Raw genomic sequence first — 15882 nt, 5'->3', positions numbered from 1 at the left:
CTTAAATGTCTGCCGTGAATTGTTACAAAGGCAAAGAAGTGTGAGCTATTTCTGTGCGGCTCTCCCTCGTGTCATTATGTATTCCCCTCCACGGGAGCAGCTTTTGAGGTCATCTCAAGGTTAATAGCTGGGAGACCGCTGCCTGCCAGTTTGTCCATGGCTGAACTATAGCGCCGTGATGGGGGGGTGCAAGAAAACCACCTCGGGGCAATTAGAATAAACTCGCCTGTGTAATCTCGTGCCAATTATAATTATTGACTGAGAAATTCACTAAACTGGCCTTGGCTCTAAGGCAGTAAATGCATAGTTTGTCATTTTTGATGGGGGTGGGGTGGTATGGGTGGGGTTCATCATCGTAATGAGAATGTAGTTTGATGATGGATTGTTGTGGGATTCATGGCAAGTTGTTGTTAAACAAGCACGTTATATCTCTTTTAAAAGCAGCTTCATGTTAGAATTACAACATCCCGTTTAAAACTCACTTGCTGATTTGCCATTAACAAGATGAGGCAAATTCACTTGGACTGTATTCTTCAGTCCTGTACATAACTGCTGAAATCCCTCCTGGATCACTGGGTTCAGTTGAAATGCCACAAATGAATGACATTTTTATGCATATGTGTTGTTGATTTCAATATCCGATAAGGTTTACATTTAAACAAAAACACTTGTAAGCAAAAATGCTCTGTGGCATTATGTTGACATCGTTGGAAAGTATCCATTAATGTAGTATCAGAGCTCATTTGGGAGTTATTTATAATCATGGAAAAAAAAAACCCCCAGTACAATAAAAAGCTAAAGAAATTTGAATAAAACAAGTATAGGATAAAAATGAACATCTTACAAATACAGTAAAATTACATTTATTTTCAATACTTTTGGAACTATTATCCTAAGCACTAATACTGAGAGATGTAATATATCCAGTTGTTGTTAGGCAATACGCAGAGATTTGTTGTGAAAATTCTGATCAGCTTGTTTGGTTACTGGTTGTTTGGTTATGTAGGCTAAATATGAAACAAAAATAAGTATGATGGACTGCAATTGTACCAAACAGTAATCAGTTTAAAACAATATCTGCTGGGGGTTAAGGACCAAGGCCTGCTGCAGATACTGAGAAACAGGGGATGGGCTCAAAGGTCCTCCTGTCAGTTAGTCATATTTCCTTTGCACCAAGATGCCACAAGATGTCGCCAAAGTATAGCTTTTACATTAGAAAGGGTGTTTGGCCTGAGCACAAAAACAGCAAATAATTGAGCAGCAGCACACAACCACTGTACTACAAACAACAACCACGATAACAAAACATATTCATGTCCAATAGAAACTCATACTGATATTACACCAGTATGCTCTTTGTCCTCACTAATTGTGCATACTTGGAGAGTAAGTCCACTAGCTGTGGAAAGATGCTACTTGTAAGACAAAGTCATTCTACTAGTGTGCCCTAATCATGAAACTAATGCGCTGAATTGTCTTTCTAGTAAGGCCAAAGAGTGCACTGATATATCGACCTTAAATTGGATAGCGAGCATATTGAAAAAATGCTCAAACCAGCTTTCCATAGGTGTACCTAACGAAGTGTCTGCTTAGTTTAGAATAAACACAATCTTATGTAACTCCTGTATTCCTCCCTCTAAACTTGTTAAAAGGTGATAGCCTGTGAACAGCAGTACGACTACTCGTATGACGCCCGCTGTGACGTGTGGTCGCTGGGGATCACTGCCATCGAGCTGGCGGATGGAGATCCCCCATTGGCCGAGATGCATCCAGTGAAAGCGCTCTTCAAGATCCCACGGTGAGCCCACTAGAGGGACCCCCTGGCCTACAGTTGGAGGTTTCACGCACACACACACACACACGCAATAAAACCCAATTGTCAGAATAGGTGGGAAAAACAGCTGTGGCTCCCCCCACCCCCACCTCCCTCCGATAATGGGTTTATATAGACTTGCAATCTGCACATTTGCCTCACAGACAAGGGGTTCTGGGTTCGACTCTTGGCTCAGGTCTCATATGTTCTCCTTGTGCTTGTGTGGGTTTTCTCCGGCTTCTTGAACAGATAATACCCCTAGGTCCATTAAGACTCCAATTTGTCCATGAGTCTGATTGTGAATGATGATTATCCGTCCATCCATCCATTTTCTGAGCCGCTTATCCTCACGAGGGTCCCGCGAGTGCTGGACCCAATCCCAGCTGTCATCGGGGGCAGGGGACACCTTGAATTGGTTGTCATGCAATCGCAGGGCACCTGAAGACAGACAACAGTCGAATTATTATTACTGTGTTATTATTATTACTATTATTGTTATTATCTAAAAGCGCCCCAAAATTGGCTCGTACCCAGTGCAGGGTATTGGATTAGAATCCCACCTGTATTATCAAGTACAATATCTAGAATACACGAAGCACAAAAATGTGGAGATCCCCCAATTTTATTTGTTGCACTTTTCATATACAGGACTCACAAACTGTGTCACATGGTTGAAAATAGTCATAGACAGTGTATAGAAAACAGAAGCACAACATGTGACAGTTACTGCTAACGAGGAAAATTGTTACAGATAATAGATGGAAGAAAAATGCTGCTTGGTTTCACATAAAAATGAATGCAAGTAACCATTCCCCTCCGTTGAAGGTATTCAAGCTCTTACTGTAGCTGCTACACACAATTGACCTTTATTTTTTATCTGCACAATCGTGCAATCATCCCCCGTTAGGTGGAGATGTGCCCGTCTGATTACAATTTGCATCGGTGATTAGCGCCATTCACACCGAGATGAGGCTGTCACCTCCTCCCCGCCGTCACAATGTTATCGTGCCGAGGCGGAAGTGCACAAGATTGAATGCGCAATTTCATCCACAACAAATTGCAAAACACAGTGACACGATGTCCTTCTCCACCGGAAACATTGCAAGTATATAACCATGTATTTGAGATAACCGTGTCTGCCTCGCGATTCTGAGGTTCTTAGTTTGAATCTTGGCTGTAACTCCCCCACCCCGACGTACTCCGGCTTTCTCTTACATTCCAAAACATGCAAGTGAGGTCAATCTTGGCTAAATTGTCCACAAATGGAAATGTAAGTGCGAAGGTTTTGTTTCTCTATGGGTGCTCTGTTATTGTTTTTGACTGCCGACCAGTGCAGGGCTAACCTGCCTCCTGCTCAAAGTCAGCTCAGATAGGCATTAGCTCACCCGTGACCTCAATGCAGAAAGAGAAAATAGATGGCTGGATGACACATACTGACTTCCATGTACCTACTTGAATCAAAACATATAGCTCGCCCTTTTGCAGGGAAACGGCGACTGTGCGGAGATACTCACTGTATAAATCACAGCCACCCTCTTGAACCGTGAAATGATTCTGTTAACATGTCATTTATCTCAAATATATTTTCCCGCCACTGCGTCACGGCAGACGATATCACCAAGAAATCTGCCGTAAAAGATGTATGAATGTATGAATGACTTTCTGAGTAGGGAAATGTGTTCAACCTTTGAGTTTGAAACGGTGCTGTGGGTGATTCATGACTGGCTCAGATGAATTCATCTTTGCAGCTTTTAATGTTTATTTAAAAACTTTATCTTTTTCCCTATTTGATGCTTCACAAGGCATTTGCAGAGGTGTCTTCTCTGAACTAATGTCCTTGCCTAGTTGCACCTTATGAGGACTCAAACATGCCAGGATGATTCTTATCATTGTTGTATCTTACTATTGCACATGCAATGTCCATGTCATGTCCAATGTGACAACATGCATTGTAAAATACTACTAGAAAAATACATGTTGGGTTCTCTCTGTACATTTTCTTTTTACAGAGGGCCGGCAGTAGGATTTGCAGTGGATTTTTTTTCTTCCCTTTTGCCATCTTGAAATTTATTATCGTGGTACATTACTGTTTTAAAGTACAGTTGTGTCAGTCAGTGGAGGTAAATGCTGTAAACATGATGTCTAAAAGCTGTTTACATTGTTTCTGAGATAGGCTCTGTCACTCTCACAATCCTTATGAGGATAAGTGGCTTGGAAAATGGACGGATGGACTTGTCGGGTGTTGATATTGGACGTCTGCTACTGTACAGCTCTAAAAGGAAATTAAGTGAATCGAGAAAAGACTAAACGGGACGGGAGTGGTATTTCTGTGTTACTCGGCCAAAGGATAAACTATCAGTTGTTTAAAAAAAAGCTGCTGTGTTTCAATCCATACTTATGTATTGGGAGGGCTTGCATATTTTGATTTGAAAATACCATTTCAGGAGTCACTGATGGTGTAGTGGTACACACACACCTGCCTTTGGCGCGGGCAGCGTGGGATCGATTCCCGCTCAGTGATGGTGCCGATATCAGCCCTGTGACTGACTGGCGACCATTTCAGGGTGTAGTCTGCCTGTCGCCCGAAGCTAGCTGGGATAGGCTCCAGCTTTCTCGTAACCCTCGTGAGAATAAGCAGCTCGGATAATGACATGATAATACCTTTTATTTATTTATGATTATTATTATAATCACTGGATTGCCTTCCAAGTTATATGTATACTGTATACAAGATGAATGGTGGCTGTACTCATACCGCTACCCCTAAAAATGTTGATATACTACTTCCCTAGTGTAACGTATCATCTGTGTAGGATGACTGTCAATTCTCGAGCCTATATGTGATACTCTTCCTAAAAATAAAAAAAAAATAAAAACATCACTTTTTTTTAAAAAAACAATCCAAATGTTAATAACAGTGAGTTGTTACTTTCAAAAGTATTATATTTGAGCTAAACCTATGGCATGTTCAAGAAGTTTGTTGCTGTTATAATTGTGATAAAATAAAAGCATATTTCCATCACAATTGCAAGATGTTAGGGTTGCATTATCGATGAAATAATTTTGGACCCCAGATGGCAATGGCATCGGTCCAGTCACTCCTACGCTAACACATTGTTGCCACGTGCCTCTGTGATTATAGTCTCTTACGGCAGAGACATTCGGCTTGACATTGTTATAATTTCACGATGGGAATTTGCGCCCAGATGGAAGTCACTTCAACGCCATCAGGCTATAAAGATCCTGTGAGCTCCATGAACTGGGGTCACCTTCGTGCGTGCTCTCTTTAAGTGCTGTTTGTCTGTAAACCATTTTTTTAATGGCAGATAGCGATGTTAGCACGCTTGAGAAGACGTCTTTCCCTCTATTTCCTCCTCTCTTTGATTAATTGAGTGTGTTGGAGTGTAATTGACAGATGTGAGACGATCATATCCACGAGTGAATCTAATGGAGCGTGTCGGGGGGAAAGTTGTAAAATCATCAACTGAAAAATTAATTACAAATACAAATATGGCCCGTGATATTTAATATGGGCAAGGTTAATACTTCGAGTCAATTTGCTCTCCCGAGGGCCACCTCGCACTGCACATGCAACATCAAACCGCAGTGTCTGTGTGTATAACGCTGTGTAAAGGTTTCAGGCAAAGATGGCAAAGGTTGTTTTTGTTGGGCCACATCCCAGAGGAAATTACTAGCGGCCATTCATCCATCTAAGTAGATGTCCCCGAGAGTGAGGTGGGACAGAATAATAAATGAGGCAGTGACAAGATAAATCTTTTTTTTTTATCCTAAGCTCTCTTTACAATTTGCAAGTGGGGTGGTTTTTATGATGAATGCAACAGCTCAAGTCAGTGAAGGCGCCTCTTAATTATGAAACACAAAATGGGCACGTGGTAGATGGCAAAACAAAGCTATAAACTTGTTGAAGGAAAGATATTGAAGCACTGTTCACCCAGTGAATCAGAGAAAGAAAGGCAACAGGAAAATAGTTTTTGTCCAAACTACCTAATTATTCAACCTTTTACACGATTGCCCCCAATCTGAGTAACCGACGAGTTGCAGTAGTACTGCTGTCAGTGTCAGCCGAGGAGGATGCAGTCGGTATGAAGTCCAGAGTGAACAAAGAAGGGCTTTTCATCACACAGACGCGAGTACTGAAGCGATGGGAATTAAATGTTCATCCATCCATTTTCTTTGCCACTTATCCTCACAAGGGTTGCAGGAGTGCTGGAGCCTATCCCAGCTGTCAACGGGCAGGAGGTGGGGTACACACTGAACTGGTGGCCAGCTTATCCCAGAGTACATGTTGTGTCATGTGTGTACAATCACACCTAGGGGCAATTTAGTGTGTCTAATTAATCTTTCACTTTTTTGTAATTCGGAGGAAACTGGTGTGCCCGGAGAAAACCCAGGCAGGCGCGGGGAGAACATGCAAACGCCACACAGGCGGGTCTGGGATTGAACCCAGGACCTCAGAACTGTGAGGCCAACACTTTGCAGCTGCGCCACCGTGCTGCCGATATTAAACGTTTATTATCAAATATAATAAAAGCATTGAGATTATTCTCTTGGTAGATGAGAACACTCAAGAATGAGTTTCTGGACTTTTGTCTAACTCGGGAAATAGGACAGTTTTCTCTAATTCACAGTTTTTAGTTAATGATGAACATTGATATTGAAAATCATTGTGGGATGGGGATGGGGGCGGGGAGGTGTCCATCCACACACCCTTCAGTCTATGCTGGCCACTCCTTGGCTCCGCCCCTTTTTTTAATGCAAGAACTCCATTCACCTTGAATGATTTGCAGCAGACAGAGGCACACTACAACAGTACAAATGTAACTCAAATAAACAAAAATAATTTGCGCAATTAGAAAAATAGCCATCCTAATTAAGCAAAACGTCTCTAAACTTGACACAGAGCAGTTACATCACAGCAAATTACCAACACAGTTCTAAAAAATGTGACAAATACCTCTGTTGATTCAAAACTATTAAACACAAATGATCTCTGTGGCGACATAATTTCTCAGCATTAAAAAAAAAAAGAAGAGAAAATGCAACAGTTAAATAAGAGCACGAGAGATGAAACACTCTGTGGGATGTGGCGGATTATGAAAGCTGCATACTGAGTACCAGACTAAAATATTTCTTGGGTCTCATTTTTGTCTTTTTCGCAAGGCTTAGCGCCAGCTGTCAAGTCCTGTTGACGCCTCTCTGATTTCGCCTCAATCCATTCCGAGGAGCGACTTGACAGCACCGGCGCTGCCCGGCCCGTGATTTGAATAAGCCATTTGTGTTTACAATATGAGCCTCCGTTCTCCCCAATACTCAAAGGGTACAAATAAAAAGTGCCTGAATTTTCCAAGCACAATTAGAACACTTGAGAGCGTTATCGGCACTGTGTGTGTTTTTCTATATCGACGCTGTGTAGTAACGTCTAAGCAGTGTGCTACGACATCAAGGCGAGAACATGTCTGCGGGCTCACATTAGAGGTTCCATTGAAGCAGTCACTTTGCAGGCTTTGATCTGCACTTTGCAAAGGATTGGGTGTCTGAATTCTTTATCGTGCCGAGCTGTTTAAAATGACAGATTTTATTGCTAAACATCACTTACTTCCTCCCCAACCCCCAAAATTGACTCACTTTAAATGAGGAATACATGTGCCTTCCTGTGGTTTGTTTAGGCCAATTTTTCTCCTGACAGCTTTCTTAGAAATCGCACACACACTCGGTGATGACTAAATAAAATGGTGTGTAACACGTTATACAATGAAATGTAACAGCTGTCCAACTTTTTACAGTGCATATCCTCATTTAGTGAGTTGTCGTCTATCACAGACGATTTTGAGTAGAACAATTGCACAAAGGCGTTTTCATTTGATGGCAGAAGGTACAATAAGTCTGTTTCCACCTGTTGTCGACCGTTTTGATGGCGTCATTGGCTCATTTGTGGCACTGTCGCATTCCGGGTCATTCATACTTAGTTTCAAACTAAATTGAAAAACTCATTCATGGGCAGGGTGGCAATTTTTTGCCTTATTGAGATAAAAGTCTCCTAACAGGCCACAATCAAGGAAAGAATACTTTTTTGTTTAACGCATCAAACAAAGGGCAAAAAAGATGTACCCTCTCGCGGGCAGCGTCCCAAAACTAGGACGAGTATGTTATCAGTTCTGTGAAGTGGTACATCCTAGAGATATTTTAATGAATTAATTCTTATTCTAGAACGGCACTTGCGTATTAATAATACTGATGGATTAGCATTTTGAAGACAAACTTGGTTGCATACTGACCTTTTTCCCTTTCTTCTCTTGGAAAACACTCCATGTGTACTTGAGGCAGCTATGTTGGGTCAGGAAGGAAAGCTAACTATGACCGATGAGTTATCCTCTCCTGATACCAAACTATGTCTTCAGATTAAAACACTTAAATATTTTGATATACTGAAGGATATAATGCGTGAAAATCATGATGTCCCAAAAATGGGACACTGCCCACGAATGGGTTATGTGACCTAACTGAGACGGTCATCCTTATTTCAGTATTCATGTTTTTTTGTGGTGTGCCTTGATCTTGTGTTTGTGTGCTGTAGTCCAACTTTCCCCAACGGTTGTATGCGCCAAGCAGTATTTTGACAGACGGGCATAAAAACTGAAAACAAATTATGAAAGGTACAGCACACTAGTGCACCTTTCTTTGACCTTGTCCTCTTTCTGTAGAAGTTCTCCAAAGACGTTTGTCTTTTAGTCATTTTTGCTCGTTTGCGGCGTTACTTTTTTTTATTACAGTATGATGTGATGAGGTGAGCGGATTTGACACATGTCAGAGGTTCAACGCGAGTACTTACCGTACTCTCCCAGTACCACTATGGACTGTATGTAGCCTGTCTAAATGATTGGTGCCTCGCCGTGATTGGTCTTCTAAATTCCCTACTGTTTCTGTCATGGAGACCACGCAAAGAGTGCCGGCCTCATTACAGATGGCCCCCGTGAATGCCGCTGACAGAGGCGAGACTCGCTCCCATAACTTGGAAGGCCCAGTCACGGATGCCGCTTGCCAAGTACACACTGAGTCACTTACAAAGCTGGACAGCGACCAACTCTTTCCCAAAAAGTCCCTCTGAACTTGTGCCAGCCGTCATTTGTCGACCGGCTGAAGATATTCGGCTTCTGTCATGTCGTTGGAAAGCAGTTAGTTCAGTCGGGCTAACCGAGAAGACGCTGATAGCGTTTAATTTGAATTCTTTTCTCATTATATTCCAGAAATCCCTCCCCTACGTTGCAAAATCCGGACCAGTGGTGCAGAAGTTTCAGCCATTTCATCGGCCAGTAAGTTTCATCCAAACTTGACGTTACTGGAGCAATAAAAATTTAGCGTGACACATCACAATTAGCAGCGCTTTACAGATGTAAAAGATCAAAACCACACAATTATTCCCATGTTTGGGAGTGTGTTTGTATCATAATAATAGTGATAGTCTACATTGTTATTGATTTTTACATTTGAGTAGTACACTTGTTGATAAGATGGCACTTGTGAAACAACATGATGTGTCTGCTTCTACGTCACAACTTATTCGGAACAATAAGCAGCATTATTCTACTCAATATTCATTGTAAAATGTCTACACTTTTGTGTTTGTGCAGAAAAAACACCCCCCCCCCCCCAACCCCACCCCCACCACCACCACACTATGTATTTATCACAGATGGATCATAAATAGATTGTTTTTCCCAGGCAGATTCTGTCAACCTTCGTGGCTTTGTTTTCATGGACCTTTTGTGTAAATCTCCCATGTTGGCACAAAGTCATTCACGTGAGTTATCAGCTCCGTCAGAAGCCAATAAATAACTTTTCATTCGCACACTATCGCCGCATTAAAGCTTATTATATAAAGGAAGTGCTGCTGTGCGCAGCCTGTGCCAAAAACTGAACTTAATGTCGACTACACACACCAAGTGTGAGGGTCAGAAACATTTTGAGATAATAAGATTCCATCTGAGTGGAGAATTATTTGAGGCTTTTCAAGGGAGTAAGTGACTCATAAATAGGCCCTCTGGCTTAAGATGCAGTTTTTCGTTGCATCATGTTGAGTAGTCAGGACACAGTCAAGGAGTGTTACCCTTTTGGCCAAATTGAGAGTTTTGAATACGCTTCGCACGTCATTGCAACTATTTCTAAAAGGTCAAAGTTAATAGATTAGTGTGATGTCACCTCAGCATTCATCTCATCAAACAAACAAGCCCAACAGAGTTCAATGCGGGCAGTCTGGACAATGTTATCAGCCTCTGCAGACCGTTTGTGTGACCTATCTTGCACGGGCGTGTGTGGGTGTGTGTGTGTTTGCAAGGTGTGCATACATCAATGTGTTGTTTACAAAAAAAAAAAGAAATCCATCACCTGCGTGTGCACTTGTGCACCCAAAGAGCTGAGTCGTGTTACTAAGTGGCTCGCCGTTCACCATCCCACCAGCACCGCTCCGCTAATAGCGGCGAACCTCTGCTGCTTAATGTCCTGACACTAATGAATTCACGGAATTAACTTTGGGAGCGCAAATAAGACGGGGAAACAAAGATTGGGTGTTTTGAATTACATTGTTGCTTGTGACTGTTTGGTGCCGTTCAGGTCTTTAGCCAGATGGGTAAATGATCAACACAAAGGTGGATGGTTTGTCTCTCTCAACATTATTATCAGTAAATAACTACTCATTTAAAGGATTTATTTTAAAACATCAGTTTCATTATAATTTGCTTGAGATGTGTTATATCAATAAGGAGAATAGCGTCTACATTTTGTGGTCTATGATGTTGGTGGACCAGCCATGACATTGTCCATGTTTTATTATTCAACAAGCGATAGCACCAGTGATAATTTTACTCTTATAAGTTGGAGAATTTAGCATAGTTTTTCCAAACAGTTTTTTTAATCAAAGCACACATTTTGTATAATAGAAATCTCATGGCAGCACCAAACAAAAATATCACAAAAAAAAAAAAAATATATATATATATATATATATATATTATATATATATATATATTTGTTATACACTAATTCACCGATTTTCACTTTGTCTAATATAAAGCTATTCATTTGGCACTGTCTTGTGGCCTCTTTGGGCCATGCAACTTTGTTGAAGTGAGGAGAGGAGCTTCATTCCGTCAGTCCATAACCCTTTGTGAGATAAATAGCGCTTTACTGCCGTCTTGTGGCACCTGTAGACAATTGGAAACTTTTTTGGGTAGGCATCAATAACTTGCAAGTATTCGGGATTCACAGCCGGCTCGATCCCCGTCCCACTTTATCTTTGTTCAACCATCTATTCCAGAGACAAACAATTAAATGCTTTTCCTGTGCATTCACCTGTGACCATTCGTAAGGCTTCCTGCGACTATGTCAGCCTCGTGTTCAATGAAACAGGTGCAAATTTCACAGCGAGGGAGTATGTGTGTGAGTAAATTAAGAAAAGATCATCATTATTATGTACTTTTTTGGGCTTAATAGAGGTTGGTATTCACTAGTTGATCATATAAAAAATTGTATTCACGAGCTTTGGGCCATGCTTGTTGTTGCCCATTTTTCTGCTGTGCATTTGTATTAATCACAGATACCTAACAAAGGAACTTGGACCAAAACATTTCTACTCATTCTTTACTTTGCATCATCTCATAATCATAATAATTGTCCGTTATATCAAAATGTATATAAATAAGGGAGTTGTGTCCTGCGAGGGAACAGTTTCAGATGAGCACAAGTATCAACTGTAAAACGATGCTCAGGCACACACTGCGCATCACAGATAGGAAATACTGATGGGCCCTGGCAGGGCTTGTTTGGACTCCGGGGCCATGGTGACAGTGACCATGTGGCGCTCTCTGACCAGATTAGCCACTCACACCTTTAAGGAGCTCACCTGCTGCTGTTAAAGTCTGTCGGAGCGACAGCAAATCCATTAGTTTACTGCAATGTTCAGGTGATTGCTCATCAGCTCGGATCTTATTTTTGCACTGTCAATATTCTAGTGAGGTTTCAATGTGATGTTTTCCTGCTCTTGAGGTGTCTGATAAAGGATTTTGAGGCACGTCCATCAGTGACTCACCTCCTGGAGCATCCCTTCATCAAGCAGGCCCACGGCAAAGACGTGGCCCTTCGACAGCAGTTGGCGGCTCTAATTAAAGAGCAGCAAGAACTGGGATGTGCGGCCAAAACCAAGTAAGTCTCCAAATTTACTGCTGATCGCGTTTTTGCGCCAGTAGGGGGCAGGCTCTCATCTTTATATTTTATTTATTTAATTGTTGGGGTAATGAGATGATAAGGAGCAGCTTTCTGTAATGGACATCATCATAATGTGTGTGATTAAGGAGAAGGAAGGGGAGTGTGATTCGTTCAGTAAAATCCATTGCTGCTGACTAACCAAGTGAGGTTAGTAATAAATACACTCTAGCAAGTGGACTTGGCAGTTATTAGTACAAAGAATGATTAAGTAATGTCATATATATCTTCTTTGATTAATATTGATAGTTACTTAGTTTGTGGTGTGCATAGATTGAACAGACTTGCAACATATCACTTATATAGTCTTGGCATACCTAATGAAATACAAAATGTAAATTAAAATAAATTGACTTCATGAACATAATTATCCCTTCCCCCTTGTTTTATTATTGTTAATTAAATTGCATTATGCTAAGGATTTTTATGAGGACCTGCCCAAAATTAAAACAGCTGTTAGTGTAACACCGCATTGTTTATTACAGTACATATTTTTTATTTCAAAACATTGATTTTATTTATTTCAGTGTAAATTGGTGATTGGTAATTTAATTTAGTTTTAATCATATTGTTTTGTCTGATGTAGTGGCACATAAACACTGTTTTGCACAAAAACATTCGGGATCGCATTACATTGTGCAGGGGCAAATATAACGCGATCTATTTCAAGTCTTTACAGTTTTTCACTCATCCAAATTACAGCCACAGTATTGTAAACAGTGATAAATCTCTGCCTCTAAGAGCGTGTTATTCAAAACTAAACAAGTGTAAGGTGGACATTTTGCTATATCCCATGCATTGCATCTTATTCACGACATTGAATTGTGGAGAATTGATGCGACGGTCCCAAAACACTCAAGACAACCATCTGTCTTCCATTTGAGAAATCCCGATATTTGCTCTTCTTCCCGCTCATAAAAGAGTTCACTGAGCCTGCCCTTGACAGTGTTTTGAAGTCGTGCCAGCTCTGTTTACTCCTGAGAGCATTGCAGCCCCTGCCTGAGTCTGAATTCCTGTCCTCAGTGAAAGTGGATAATGGGATTAGCGGCTCGCGGGGCGAGAACTGACCTCGCCCGCTGGAGTTTCTCGTGCCACAGATCGGGCGCACAATCGTTCCAGATAAGAGCAATAAAGACAGAGAAGTTAAAAGTAGCTGCTAGAGGTGCGAAATTGGGATCGACTTCAAAGCGATGGAACAGCAGAAGTCTCACGGCCCATTCTGAAGGGACCCGCTGATCAGCGTTCACTTGATTCACCACTTTATAGCGACGCGGCTGCATTTGTACTCCATTCAGAATATGAAATAAATGCCCGTGCGGAAGCAAGTCATGACCTTAAGCTTGAATTTTACTAGTAATAATAATAGAATTTATCATTCCTACAGAAAATACCTTTATATTATATATTGTGATCTGAATAATGTAAAGTAACCAGGAAACACCAGGTAGACTCACGGAATATGATGAGACAATCTTGGGAGTTTTATCATTTATTTAACAGTATACAGTACATCTGAATTAACGGTACAGTCTTGAACTGCACTGAGGTGTGAGGACTACAGTATAAATCGAATTATGTACAGGACAGATTGCTGCCAAAGCTAAATTTGCATCAGGACCCAACTGTACAATGTCTTAAATATTTATCTTCTGCATATGCAATGCAGGCTGTAGTAAAATGAACTGCCATCCTCCTTGGCCTAATAAGTTTGGAGTTTTAGCATATTATTATTTTTCATTTAACCTTTGTTTATCCCGGTAAGGCAATTGAGAACAGTTTCTTATTTGCTACGCCAACATTAGAATCAGACAGCAGAGTAAAACAAAGCAAAATACATCCATATAGACAAGTGTGTTATAGTAACAAAACAATACTTTACTTCATAATGAGATGATAAGTTAGCCTAAAAACAGGTGTATTACACAATCCCTATATTTTAAAATATGAGACTTGACTAAATGGTTGCAATGTCACTTTGCAAAAAAAAGAAAAAATATATAGTCGTTTTTATAGAAATATCCAGTTAGACAAGATAATGGATTTCCTGGTTGTTGGACTTTTCTGGACTTTTTTATTTTTTTTCAATACATGGAAATGAGGCAAAAAAAAAATAATATTATTACGTGAATGAATATTTTTTTCTTGTGCTGATGTGCTCCACGGCTTGGTCGAGCAGGAAGTGAAATATTTAACAACAGTCCAAACCAAACAAGTGGCAACAGTTGATCTCACCAAAGACTTATAATCATAGAAAATATATTTATATTTTATGCAGCCCATCTCCCTAGATTGTTCTGCCTTTCTGAATGTTGTGACCGTCGTGTCGACAAAGGAACATTTGAACGCCTATTTCACACATTCCGATCCTCCTTGAGCTTTTGTACAGTTACACACTGACCTTTTCCCATTTGGCCTCTTGGGTGCTGTGAGGAGTCAAAATCTAAGAATTAAGTGCACCGGGGGTTTCTGTTCACGTGATCCCCCCTGGGAGGACTGTAAAAGGCCTTGCACAGAGGGCTGACCCATGTGTCCCACTCGGCCTGCGCTTTTGTCATTTGACGGTCACCTTAGAGCAGCCTCCGGCAGGATCACATCCTGGCTTTCATACGTTACAGGCACGAACGGATCAATACCCGTAAAACCCTCATCATAGAGAGCAGTCCAGATGATGATCTGGTCAACCTGGAGTTCTTAGACGAGGTGAGATTTAAGGTGTTTATCTTGATGTGCATAGATCAAACGCCGGTATGGCGATCCTTGAGGTAATGCGTTTTTTTCCCCCCTATTTTCCACAGGAGACCATTATTGCACATCTGCACAGGAGGTATGCTGAGCTGCAGGTGTACACGTACGTGGGGGACATCCTCATCGCCCTCAACCCTTTCCAGAACCTCAGCATCTACTCCCCCCAGGTTGATGAGATACACTAGAGCAGTGTATCCCAACCTTTATTTAACCAGGTCACACATTTGACATTTTTTTTCCTCATCCTGTAATTGTCTCCTCTTAGTTTTCAAAACTGTACCACGGCGTCAAGCGGGCCGACAATCCTCCGCACATCTTTGCGACGGCCGACGCAGCCTACCAAAGCATGGTGACTTTCTGCAAAGATCAGGTAGAGACAACAAACACACTGTTTAGTTGTGGTTCTTAAACCTTTCACCTTACTGTAAGTATAATTCCAGATCTGGTCCCTTGGGCCTCACGTTTGACAGATGTGCCTTATGGTATAAACTAGAATTAAGATTGCAAACACTGACCTCCCAAATCTGCACGAATGGACAAAAACATGGGAGAGAGTCCATATTTTCTTCCCTTTAAACTTACTGTATCATGAATGAATTTCTATGTGAACGGGCTTATATTTCTGGCTTTGTAAGGGTTTCTTGCTTTCTTTTTAGTGTATCATCATCAGTGGGGAGAGTGGTGCTGGCAAAACAGAGAGCGCTCATTTGATTGTTCAACATCTCACCTTCTTGGGAAAGGTACACCATCTTAGGAGTCAATTACAAGATAGTCCCTCAAGACGATAGGAGAAGTTATTAAAAAGACATTTGGCTGCATTTAGGCAAACAATCGGACTTTACGAGAGAAGATCCTGCAGGTGAATCCTCTTGTGGAGGCCTTTGGGAACGCTTGCACGGCCATCAACGACAACTCGAGCCGCTTCGGAAAGTACCTGGAGATGAAGTTCACCCCCACTGGAGCGGTCATCGGCGCCAAAATATCCGAATACCTGCTGGAGAAGTCAAGGGTCATCAAACAGGCCATGTTGGTGTTATTCACATTCCGCA

General features: G+C 41.3%; 1 protein-coding gene across 4 annotated transcripts in view; it reads left to right on the top strand.

Moving 5' to 3' along the window:
• Window positions 1-15882, top strand: part of LOC133511831 (E3 ubiquitin-protein ligase ubr3) — a 141040-nt gene that overhangs the window by 67748 nt on the left and 57410 nt on the right. For all 4 annotated transcript variants that reach the window (XM_061840803.1, XM_061840802.1, XM_061840804.1 and 1 more), the window contains 8 exons: window positions 1653-1798; window positions 9079-9144; window positions 11873-12028; window positions 14704-14788; window positions 14884-15000; window positions 15099-15203; window positions 15490-15573; window positions 15657-15859. In XM_061840803.1, the coding sequence (XP_061696787.1) occupies window positions 1653-1798; window positions 9079-9144; window positions 11873-12028; window positions 14704-14788; window positions 14884-15000; window positions 15099-15203; window positions 15490-15573; window positions 15657-15859 (962 nt within the window). The remainder of the gene's footprint in view (window positions 1-1652; window positions 1799-9078; window positions 9145-11872; window positions 12029-14703; window positions 14789-14883; window positions 15001-15098; window positions 15204-15489; window positions 15574-15656; window positions 15860-15882) is intronic.

This window comes from Syngnathoides biaculeatus, chromosome 14, assembly GCF_019802595.1.
Source record: "Syngnathoides biaculeatus isolate LvHL_M chromosome 14, ASM1980259v1, whole genome shotgun sequence".
Taxonomy (NCBI): Eukaryota; Metazoa; Chordata; class Actinopteri; order Syngnathiformes; family Syngnathidae; genus Syngnathoides; species Syngnathoides biaculeatus.
Note: the sequence above shows the minus strand (reverse complement) of the source record. Positions and strands in the feature narration are given on the sequence as shown.